Source organism: Mercenaria mercenaria, chromosome 12 (assembly GCF_021730395.1).
Source record: "Mercenaria mercenaria strain notata chromosome 12, MADL_Memer_1, whole genome shotgun sequence".
NCBI lineage: Eukaryota > Metazoa > Mollusca > Bivalvia > Venerida > Veneridae > Mercenaria > Mercenaria mercenaria.
In genome coordinates this window covers 75,900,957-75,913,724 of record NC_069372.1, presented here as the reverse complement: position 1 = coordinate 75,913,724, position 12,768 = coordinate 75,900,957, and the positions used below count along the sequence as shown (strand labels likewise).

Genomic DNA, 12,768 nt, shown 5'->3' with positions numbered 1-12,768 from the left:
AAAAAAGAGGTGTGATACATCAACGATTTGCAGAGGTGTGACACATAAACGATTTGCGGAGAGTTTACAGAAGTGATTAGGACAGTAAATTTCGTTTTTATTTTCTTGGATAGAATTACAGTGATTAATAGGACAATGTATAACACTATTATAACATCAGATCAGTTGAACATCCGATATTTTGTTTTACCTGTTGTTGATCATTTTGTTTATGTATCGCATGGGTTGCGTAAGTATTGTGTTTTAATCAATGTTTAGGGTTTTGAATCTATATTTATGTTGAGTAAACAAACATAAGCATATATAACTAGTAATGACAATACGACAGGTAAGACACTTTTAGGTCAATTAATTAAAATCTAGATGGGTAATGTAAGTGTCAGTCAACGTCACTTGTCTTGACAATTCAAGCAATTTATTATATTTTTTTTCCTTTTTGATTCTTTAATTCAAATCGTTTGGCGAATTTATCAGTTAAGATTTTAAGATTTTTCATTTACGAGTATAAAAAAAAATAACTTAAAATCTTTGTTTTAGAGGAGGTGTAAAGAAATGAGTACAGTTTCTTTATAAAACACTTCCTATTTACATAGGTCAATAAATATTCCTTTCAAATAAAGGATGGGACTAAGAACGGCACATTAGGTAACATTAGTAAGCAGTTTAACTGGCTTAGAATTTAACTTCATTTAAATGAACTTAAAATCTTTGTTTCAATGGAAGATGTAAAGAAATTGATATAATTTCTTTTTGTTGAAAGAAAACACACTCTCCTTATATCTTTTCATAAGTTAAGAAACACTTTTCTTACAAAAAGGCGAGACTACACAGGTTAATATCTAGGTTAATTAATAAGTAAGACACTATAGAAAAACATGTTGTTTTTCTCACGAAGTGCACATAAAATGCATCTAAAGTTACTAGTCAGGTCATATAAGTGTTATATTGCAGTAAAATGATGGACATTGTGCGTAACTCGAGTGACAATTTATCTATATTTTACGAGAAATATTTTTATTGTTTATTAATTCCGGTTTGTACCAGAATTCATTAATTTTGCTTATGTAAATGATGTATTTGACCGATCTGTATAAATATGGAGACAAAATGTGCATTGTTGGACAAAGCTGTAAGGGAACGCCCGCTCATACAGCAACCATGTGGTGGTTCGGAAACCGGCCAGGGCTAAGGCCTTGCGAAGACGGAGACAGAGAGTTATGAAATGCTTTAAGGCTTACTTGTGCTAGATGGAATTTTGTTAGCTCTGTCAGTTAGAAGTTATACTGTTGGTGACGAAAAATAAACTAGATAGAAACAAAAAACAGTGTTTTAAGTTATTTATCCGGATGACTTAAGGAGCGGCTACGCTACAAAATGCATTTTATTACGATCGATACTATTTAAGAAATACAAAACTTCCTTATAAGCTTGGCAGATTTGCAAGGTAATAGGCCTACATCTACTGAATCTAAAAGTTACGTAAGGTAAAAAACAATTGTCGTTATTGAAGCATGAAATATTGGGAATGGTTTGAACAAAGAGTTTGTTCAATACAACAAAACAAACAGTCTGTTTGCACTTTAATAATGCGACAGTGTTTGAGAAATATAACATAACTTCCTGATAGGCTGTCTGTGCTATTTTTAGACGAAGAAGAAGAATATTCTATTAGACTCTAATCTTTACAGTTTCTGGTCTATAACAATATGCAATCATATAAATGTATTGCAATATTAAGAATTTAAAAGCTATATTAAGGCAAGTATTTTAGAAAGGTATTTAGTTCTTTATATAGTATGAACATTGTTTCCTATTGTTCTGTATTACAACAACAACAACAATAACAACAACATTTACAATACATAAATTTATCATTGTACGCTGTAAATGTGATGATATATATATAAACAAATCATTCATTTTATTGATACAGTTATTACATAAAAAAAAACTTTACTCACATTTTTGAACTTGTTAAAATGTAATATGTAAACAAGAAACACGTTTTTTAAACAAACTCTAACTAATTTATAGCAGATTAACCTTGCAATAGCAATATTAAACAACAATCTTAAAAAAAAAAAAAAATAATGCCTTTCAACATAACTGTACATTATCTGCCGAATTAAACACACGGACTTCCCACTGGAACGTACGACAACAAAGAAAAACCTAAAGAATTAAGAAGTGACTGTTATATTTCACATTATTTTAAAAAGGCTTAAAACTCTTCCTGACTGATTATTATTATTAGTAGTAATAGTAGTAGTATTAGTATCATCATCATCACTATCATTATTGGAAACACGTGAGAATAAATTGTTTTTCCACTTTCATTCCATTTATTATTGACAAGGTAATCTGCCTCAATCATAAAGCCTGATAAAGAGTCGTTAAGTACGCATTCCTGTGTTGGTCACCATGGTAGGAACGATTTTAATGTAGAGGCGGCACGGTTTCGATTCCGGCCAGCTCAAACATGATTATTATCCTAAGTCAGCACTTTTTGGGAATAGGTTAGAAACAAAAACTCAAGTTCTTACATTAATTATTTGACCAAACTTAAATGCTAACGACAGAGATGTGTGTGTGTGATTTTTTTGTCTTTTTTTCTGGTGCGGGGGGGTGGGGGGGGGGTTAAATTAGATTAGTTACTTTTTTACATCTGGAGTCCATTCCTTTATAAATTATTAATTTTCTAGAATACCCGCTCATTCAGGTCTGTTTTAACACAAGTGATCGACAATTTATATCAAAATTTGCTTAAAATTTCTAAATTACAGAACATTTATTGTGAGCTTAAGTACACAAAGAAGCTCTTTGAGTACACTTAAATGAATTCAGCGACTGTCAACGTCCATGTATATACCTGCAGCTGCTCTTAATATTAACTTTAACAAAACGTTTACTTACGAATTTATCAGGACAAGCTTCCGTGTCCTCTCCGTGGTCTTGTGCCTCTTCATCACAGTGGATCCTCTCAACAAAGTCGTGAATTAATTGTCCCAGAACTTCAACCGTAAAGTTTCGTTCCGACGGTATATTATAAAATTGTAACACTTCGAGGTATGGATCTGTTAATAAACCAGTCTCTGTCTCATCAGCATGGACGTAACGGTCTAATTTGATGCACAACAAAACAAAAACGCAATTCAACAACGCTCTCATTTTTGCTGATAGCTGATCCAACAACGTGACTTTCCCGTTTTAACGAAAGCTTTCACATAAACTATTGCAGTACAAAATGGGAAGATAAAGTTATCGTAAAGTTTACGGATGAAGGCTCTTGAATAGCTGGGTAGTGTAATGTTTGTACATTCTTTCACGTCGTAGATAAATCTTTAAATCATGTGACCGCACCATGTAGTTATGCGACTTAATGTTTAATCTTTATAAACCTGCACCAATACTTTTTTTATCTCAGTTAATATAAACGGCGACATGCAGAAAGGTCAGACATTCCTTTATGATCAGAAAGTAGTTGCGTGTAATAGTTGTGTTTAACCCAGTTTTCTTAAATGTTTCATTAAAATACGGCTATCAGTTACTTTTACAGTTTTTCTTTTCCCCTTACCTAATCCATGCAATGAATTGACAAATTCCTCACAAAAACAGAGGTTGTAGGCGTTTTTTTTCCTCTCAGTCTCAGTTAATTGATACGCAGGAGAGGATAATGCCTTGCTCCCAGGATTCGAACCTACGGCCTGTAGATAAAAATCTTGTTCCCTACCTGTTCATTTGAAATTACTCTTTCAAAGATGGAACATGAAATTGTAATTTATGTTGGCCCCTTAAGAATTTATCGTTGTAGTATTGCATTTGATTTTAAAAAAAAATATCAAGAACAAAATTAACCGCAATTCAAATGTTAGATAGATGTCTTGTCAGCAAGGTCCCTATTTGGAATTATATTTTGATGGGGGTGTTGGGGGGGGGGGGGGGGGGGGGGGGGGGGGTGAGGCGGTAATTGTCCGGTTTAATTTTTAACACCGTATTCAAAGAAGTGACAACGCCATTTTATAATGCACGCTAGTTGGCAAGATATAGCATATACGTATATATAACCTCGCAGTTCTTAGCGATTTTAAAATCAAATTCATTTTGACCAAAAAACACTAAATTCTCCAATTCGCAAATCGGCAATTTTTAAGGCGAAAAAATTGTTTTTTTTTTGGGTATCCCGCCCAAACCCTATTTTTTGGCCCAACCCAAAATTTTTTTCTGCTCTTGGAGAAATTTTTCTTTAAAACTTAAAAAAAAAATTGCAAACAACATTTTTTATTTTAAAATTGGTCAGTGGGGTTGGTTTAAAAATCAATTACTGTGCTAAAAAATGCTAACCCCCTTACTATTCATTTTGACACAAAAGAATATTTCAGAAATGTCTAATTTAAACCCGTTTTATCAGTGGGGAAAAGCAAAATATGAAACCAATACATACTGTTCAATGTTTTTTAAACGAGTCATAGAAAGTAAAAAAATTTTTACCCCCGTAGGTTCCCGGGAGTGTTACCTGCATAATTAAAAAGTCCGGTTCATGCACATCCCCAAGGGCGGGTGTTGCTTTTGTCCCGTGCATCTTTTCTTTAACATCGGAATTTTTTAAGGATATCGGGTCACAAAAATTTCCCGCCTTTCCGGGGAACAGAGACGACCCCAAAAAACTGAGGAGGGAATCAGACCGTAATTTGGGCTAAGTTGTAAAATTGACAAAACGCAACAAACTTTTTTCCCGGGGAGAAACCAATTTAAATAATAAATTTGTGGACGGTATACAGCTTAGAAAATACTGAACATTAAAACCCGGGGCAAGGCCAAGGGGGGGGATATAATGGGGGAAAGGCAGTAAGGAATAAAAAATGTAAATCGATGAAGCTTGTAATGAGGTCCGGGAGCTATATAGACCACATCTGGGGGGCGGGGGGATTTGGGGGCGGTGGACTCAAAAACCCAAATTACACTGTACAAATCTTTAGAGGAAAACTTCTCTTCATAACAAAAATTTAAAAAATTTCGTTGTCAAATATTGTTCAAAGGGGTTTTTAATGTATGATCAGTTTTATTGCTATCTAGGGTTTTCCAATAAAATGAAGTTACAAATTAATGATAAAAACGTTGCACCTCTGTTTTACGTAATGACTACTAAATGACTACACTTAGGTTGTATACATTGAATTTAGAAAACTAATAAAATATTATGATCAATATTGCATCGAGGGGGGCTGTATTTCAGCTCATAAATATTGCGGAAACGCCGATACGGAAAAGTCACCCCTAAATAATTGTGTTGATTTTTAGCGGAAAAATTTTCCCGACGACCCATGATGTTTTTTTTTAATGCACAAGCCCCAAACCTGGACATATTTAAAATAAAACGTTAACAGTCAATGATGTCAATCAAGATGCTTTACTTTTTTTGTTTTCTTCTTTAGTGTATGTCTTTTAAAGCTCATTTCTTCTTTAGCTGTATGTCATTTAACGCACCATTTTTCTTTGCTTTTATTCAGTAAAACGCAAAATTTCTTTTTTTGCTGATGTCATTTAAATGCATCTTTTTCTTTTTAGCATATTCCAGTTTTTTTAAAACCCATCATTTTTTTTTTCAGAACTGTGTCAGTTCAATTCATCTTTTTTCTTTTCAGGCTTTTCAGTTAAAACCCCTCAATCTTTTTCAGCCCGTGTCAGTTACAACTTATCTTTTCCCCTTAAAGCCAAACCCATTTAAACACTCTTTTCTTCTTCGCGTGTGTCGTTACACGCATCTTTTCTTCTTCATCCTTGTCAGTTAAACTATGTTTCTTCTTCGCGCCGTGTCATTAAAAACCCACATTTTTCTTCAGCGCTGTTAAAAATTACAACCCATCTTTCTTCTTCAGCGCGTGTCGGGTCCCCCCCTTTCTTTTACTTCCCCCGCGTGAAAATTACAACTCTCTTTCTTCTTCAGCCGTGTCTTTTCAAACCCTATTTCTTCCTCAGCGCTGTGAAATTTTACAAACCCATCTTTCTTCTTCAGCGCTGTGAAATTAAAAACCCATCATTTCTTTTTCAGCGCTGTGTCATTTTAAAAACCCATCATTTCCCCTCGCGCTGTGTAAATTAAAACCCCATCATTTTTCTTCACGTGTGTAAATTACAACCCAATTTCTTTTTCGCGCTGTGTCAGTTAAAACCCATCTTTCTTTTTTCACGCTGTGTAAATTAAACCCTCATTTCTTCTACAGCGCTGTTTTTAATTACAAACCCTCATTTCTTTTTTCCCCAGCGTTGTATCATTTTACAACCCTCATTTTTTTCTTCAGCGTTGTGTAAATTAAAAACCCGTCTTTTTCTTTTTCAGCGCTGTGTCATTTTACAACCCTATTTCTTCTTCAGGCTTGTAATTAAACTCATCATTTTTTCTTCAGTGCTGTGTCATTTACAACCCTTTTTTTTCTTCAGCGCTGTGAAATTACAACCCATCATTTTTCTTCAGCGCTGTGTCATTTTAAAACCCCATCATTTCTTTTCAGCCTGTGTAATTACAACCCATCGTTTCTTTTCAACCTGTGTCATAAAACCCCTATTTCTACTTCAGCGCTGTTTCAGTTACAACCATCGTTCGTCTTAAAACGCTGTGTAAATTACAACTCATCATTTCTTCTTCAGGCTGTGTCATTACAGCTATCTTTTTCTTCACGCTGTGTCTTAAAACCCCTCATTTCTTCTTCGGCTGTGTAAATTAAACCATCATTTCTTCTTCACGCTGTGAAAATTAAAAAGCATCATTTCTTCTTATCCCTTGTCAGTTAAACCCCCTTTTCTTTCTTCTTCAGCGCTGGTCATTTTACAACTCTCATTTATTCTTCAGCGCTGGTAAATTACCTATCTTTTCTTCTTCGCGTGTTCATTAAACTCATAAAATTTCTCGTGCTCGTCAGTTAAAAACCCATATTTTGTACAGGCTTGTCAATTGCAACTCATCATTCATTTTAAAGGATTGTCAGTTAAAACTTATCATTTCTTCTTGCGTGTGTCAGTTACAATCATCATTTTTTCTCAGCGCTTTTCTTACAATCTCTTTCTTTTTTACACTGTGTAGTTACAACTCATAATTTTTTCTTCAGCACTTTGTCAGGTACAATTCGTCTTTTCTTCTTCAGCGCAATGTCAATTACAACATATCATTCCTTCTTCAGCCTTTCCCGCCCGTTAGCTCAAAGGAGGTAGAGATTATGGTCCGGGGGGATTCGATTCCCCGGGCGGTTTTTTATGTTCTTCGTGCCCAATTGTAAAGACTTTGTGTTGATTCTTCGTCCTAAAAACTCTGATTCAGGAGGGGGAAAGGGTGCCAGTTCTTGCGGATAACAGGGGTACTTACAGATTCGGAAAACTGGTTTGGCTAACTGCCCCCCGTTACTAATGAAATTTTTTAAAAAAACGGTTTAAAAACCCCCAAAAAAACAAAAATCTTCAGCCCTTCTCGATTTTTAAACCCCCTTTTTATTCTTCAGCAGTTCCTTCAGCCAAATTTCTTTTTCAAAAAACTGTGTCATTACCCCCCTCATTTCTTATTTAGCTTTGTTGTGTCAATCAAAATCCATCATTTCTTCTTCAGCACTGTATCAATTATAACCCATCATTCCTTCTTCAGCGCTGTGTCAATTATAAACCATTATTTCTTCTTTAGCCATATGCCAGTTGAAACACATCATTTCTTCTTCAGCAGCCCTGTGTCAGTTACAGCCAATCATTTCTTTTTTCAGCGCGTTTTCAGTTACAACTCATTTTTCTTCTTCAGCCGTCCTTTGTCTTCACCCCCTATGAAAATTTTTATGTCATATTTTTCTTCAAGCGTTTCACTGAAAACCCTCATTTTTTCCCAATTTTAAAAAACCCATTATTTCTTAATCACCCTGTTTTCAGTTGCAGCCGAAAAATCTTCTTAGGCGATGTCAGTTTTACCCTATTTTTCGTCTTAAGAAACTCTTTCAACCTCATTTTTTTGTCAGCCCTTAGCCAGTTTAAACCTATCATTTCTTTTTCAGCCATGTGTCAGTTGAAACCCATCTTTCTACCTCACCCGTATGCCGTTTTACCCCCATGGTTTTTTTTCGCCTTGTATCATTTTTTAACCATCTTTTTCTTCACGGCTCGAACAATTTTTACTCCATGGAAGATATAGTCAACCCACAAAGACCACCCGTGGAAGAGTTAAAAAGCAGTCTTTATTTTCAGGCATACTTTATTACGTTGGAAACTGAAAACTTTGATGTTTGGAGAAAGGTCATTTTTTTTAGGGTGGTTTAAACATTTTGACGCGTTTTGTTGACACATCCTAAATATGAAGTTTAGTTTGTAAATTGATTTTTTTTAATTTATTTACCCATTGATGAAGGAGGAAATTTTTATGGTTATGATTTTGACTTAAACATTTCTCTTAAGGTTAGACAGACTAACTTTAAAATTTTTGAATGTCATGCGGTTTGCGTCTAACCTTGTCACAATGACATAGGGGCCTTATTTTATTTATTGTAAATGCAGGATTGCATCTCTTTTTGTAATTTTTTGGTTATTGGGGGAAAAATGTCAGATTTCACGCATAAATACCCCCATGTTTTTCTGTTTTCAAAACTTAATTTCCATGTAATTTATTAAAATTCTTTTCATAATAGAAAGTTGTTTTTTTTATAAATTTCAGTAATTCGTTTTTTTTACCCCCAAACCATAAAATGGGCCTCAAATTTCAATTTAAATTCGCGCCAAAGTTTAATTTCCCGGCTATATCGTAACCCGTGAAAATGACAATATCGGAGCTCCGGTTAACCGTGAATCCTAAAAAATTTATTTTTGGGGGGACATTTCCTTTAAATAGACTGGGCTAGATTGCCTTGCGCACCCCCCTTTCCCGATTTATAGAAAAATCTATGTCTGTTTAAATTTTCTTGCTAAAAATTTTGCCGTCGAGGTAGAAATTTTTTTGTTAGTTTTTGTTGTTTTTTTGCTTACGATTTTTTTTGGGTTAATTTTTGGCATTTACAAAATTCTGTAACTTTACTTTTCGGATATTTTTTGGCTAGTTTCGGTATGTCAGGTGATTTATTAAAATTTTTTCAGATTTTGAAAATTTTTTGGAAAGGGAAATCTAAATGTTTTCATTTTATAAGATGAAAAAATTTTACGAAATTTGTAACATGATATTTATAAAGCTTTTTTCAAAAACTTATGTCAAACATTTCGTTATTATGGAACGCTTACTGCTTGTTTTGTTATTTTAAAAATCTTATGGCGTCTGTACCATGTATATATTATTGTAATATAAAAATTGTGTGACGTCTATTGCTAAAATACATCCCCCTTAATTGTATGGCTTTAGTATTATAGGGATGCCAACTCTATAAACTTTGTTTACATTAATTTTTTGTTTTTTTCTATTGAAAAATAAGGCTCAGTTTATCGGCCCGTATTTTAAAATGTTTCATCATATACTTTTCAATCTTTTTTTATTTTAAAATTTAGTTTTTTAAGAAAGTATTATTTTGGAAAAAGGAAGAAAAATTGAGTTTTTTTAATCATGTGACTTTAAAAAATTAGTAGCACATATTTTTTGTAAAGTACCCGTTTTATTTAGGGGCCTACGGAGGTTGGTTCCCCAAAAGGAGCATTTTTATCCCCTGACTTTTTGTTTGTTTGGGTTTTCCATTGTTATATATTTTAGCTTTTTCCCGCCAGACTTTTTCGGGTGAGTCTAAGGGAAAGTACAATGCCGGGGTTCACTTGTTTCACTCGCCTGGATGTGATATTCCCACGCAGAGCTTTCGTCCATGGTTTGCCGTAAACCCGAAAGACGATGATTTTTTACCTCTAAAGTCGCTCAGGATAAATCACCTACCACCTTTGGAGCCAACACGGAATCAACGTATTCACTTTTAAAAAGGGCTAAATTTAGAAATCTTTTTTTGTTTGTGCTACTTAAAGTTCACGGGTTACTTAAGCCCTGTGTCACGTCGATTAGAATGGAATATAAGAACTTTTGTACTAGAATACTAAATTTTTTTTTTTTTTTCTTATAATCAGTTTTTTTTGTTTTTTTTTTCAATTTTTCATTTTAATAATCATTTTTTGTAAATAAATTTTGAAAAATTATTGCAAAGGGTGTTGATTTGTTCTGAGGGTTACTGTCGCGGTACGGCCTTTCCTGTCACAATGGTGTCAAAGGGGGATTGGTGCCCCAGACACAGTAGCTATTCAAAATTTTAACCCCCCTTTTAATGCAGCAAAAAATTTGAAAAGATTCCTCTTGTTTTTTTTCTATTGGTACACTTTTAATGTTTTTTATTTTTTTTCGAGTGACGTCTTACCTCGAAAACAAGACGATCCTAACTTCAGTAACCATTTTTAGTGGTACAGATGTAGACGGGTTTGCTTACGCACTTGGATTCTGGGGGGTTCGTTCTTTTATTTTTTTTGGGTTTATTTGTGTCACTTGATTAAAAACCTATATCTGTGCTGAGAGGGACGCCCTTGAAAAGGAGAGTTTCCTATCCCTCTTAAATTTGTGCGTCGCCCTATTTCTCCCAGGACCCTATTTTGTATTATGTCTGTATAAAACCCAATCGTTTTTTTTTTTTTTTTTTTTTGTGTTTTAGCAAGTTTGTTTACTTGCTATACTTTAACCCTCTTTATGTTTAGGCTACAAGTTGTTTTTCCCATACTTTATTTTAGGAAAAAACCGTTATTTATTTGTTATTTTTTTACCTAAAGTGTTAACACAGTTAATTTAATTTGATTTTGATAAGGTGGGTATTTTTGCCCTACGTCACTGTACTTTGTTGCTTGTTGCCCATGCAACCTTGATTGCACTAGTACTGTTGCGCAAATTATGTTTTTTTATTTTATAGGGCGTTTTTTTGTATATATACGTAGAGATAGATTTTTTTTGGTTCAGTTGAAACTGTAAGCTTGTGTAAATGTGTAGTTAGTATTCCCTCACGATTGTTTATTTTGTGTCTCGGTTGTTATATACGTGTGCGTAGTGTTGTATAGTGTTAACTGTGTTCATTTAAAACATGACTGTTTGTAGGTTAACGAAGTGGAAAAAAGGTTTGGTTTTAAAAGGAGGGATTTCGTAACTTTGTTGGAAGGGAAAACTGGGAAAGTGGGAAAGACATAGTAATTAGAAGCAGGAAAGATGGGTTTGAACGAGAGAGAAAGAGTAGGGGAAAATTGAGTTTTGAAGCTAGGTTACAGAAAAAAAGATGAAATGAACGAAAAGTAGTTTAGAACAGAGAAGGGAAATTAGAAATTTGAAATAGGTTACAGAAGGAAAAGAAGAATATGAAAACAAAATCGTTTAGAAGCAGAAAGGAAAAATTAGAAGAGGAGAGTAAGGGTTTAAATTAGAGGCTGGTTGCAGAAGGGAAAAAATGAATTGAAGTAAGTTAGAACAGGAAAAGTTTGAAAAGGAAAAGGATAATTAAAAATTTTGCTAGAAAGTTAGAAACAGGAAAAAGGGAACAAAATAGGAAAATTGAAAGGCATAAGTTTAAGACAGCTTAAAAAGATGAGTAAAAAAAGGTAAAAGGTTTTTAAGATGTCTCCCCTTTTATGAGAAAATTGATTCCCTGGATGCGTACTTGAATTTGTCGAAACGCGCTGTTGCACGGATTGGGGGGAAAGGATATGGTCACTAACTTACCCTTCCTTCTAAAAGGGGCCAAAGAGGGGTTTTTATAGGTTCGTGGAAAATGGAAGGTTATGATAAAATGAAGCCGCTTTGCACGTCTTCGAATCATGCATGGGTATAAAAAAATTAGAATGAAAGCCTCGGGGTTTAAAGAGCCTTTGTGAGTTTTAGCCAGAAAAAGAGATTTTTTGTGGTTGGGGTTAACTGAGTAAGGTGAGAAAAAGTCGAGGTTATTTGATTTTATACTTAGGGGCCAATTTTTTAAAGTATGTAAAAAGAACATACCAGAATTTGAGTATAAGAGGTTAGTTAAAGCTAAGGATGTAGCGAAATGGGGAATTTGTTTGCAAAGATCGTGGAGGTCCCCAAATATGGTGAATCGAACCAAAAGGACCGAGCCATAAACCATATGAAATACCTCAGGACAGTATCCCAGTTCGAATGTAGGCACTATAAAAGAGGTATAGAAATTTGCTAATGAGGTGAGGTTTTTTAACCCCTTTTGGGTACTGAAGTGTAATAAGGTGGGGAAAAGGGCATAGCTCATATTACTGTAGGGTGGGAAAATACGGCGGTTAAAAGGGAATGCGCACAGAGTTAGAAATGAGCAGGAACAGGGGAAATGTAAAGGGGAGAATGAAAAAGTAAGGAAATAGAAAAAGAGGTGGGCCGTGACCGATCTAGGAGCAGGGTGAGGAAGAAATTTGAGTAGAATAGGAGTAAGTCAATGGCAAAAGATTGGAAATAGATATAGAACTAAGTGATGTAGAGGGTTGGATGCTTTTTTAAGTAATGTCCCCAAAACCCGGTACTTTTATTTGGGAGGGATTAAACGTTTCGAAAAGGTTGTAATGTTTTTAGTGAAACGGAACTTTAAAAGAAACAAGTCAGTTTTTAGGAAAAAAACCCTTGAGTAAGTACTAGAGGGGGGGAAAATAGGGTAGATGTAGCTATAAAAGATTTGTTGTGATTTCGGGTCGTGAGGGGTTGGGTTTTAGTTTTCCTACCAATGATGTTATAATTGGTAATGTAGAGGGGGCTGTAGAACCCCCGTTTAGTAGTTTACTCGCGTAGAAACTAGGGGGGGCCCAACCAAGTTAAAGCAA

At 34.5% G+C, this 12,768-nt stretch overlaps 1 protein-coding gene across 1 annotated transcript in view; it reads right to left on the bottom strand.

Moving 5' to 3' along the window:
* Positions 1-3,298, bottom strand: part of LOC123534216 (zinc transporter ZIP4-like) — a 30,249-nt gene extending 26,951 nt beyond the window's left edge. The window contains exon 1 of the mRNA XM_045316355.2: positions 2,914-3,298. Within this exon, the coding sequence (XP_045172290.2) occupies positions 2,914-3,168 (255 nt within the window). The 5' untranslated portion in view covers positions 3,169-3,298. The remainder of the gene's footprint in view (positions 1-2,913) is intronic.
* Positions 3,299-12,768: the final 9,470 nt, after the last annotated feature.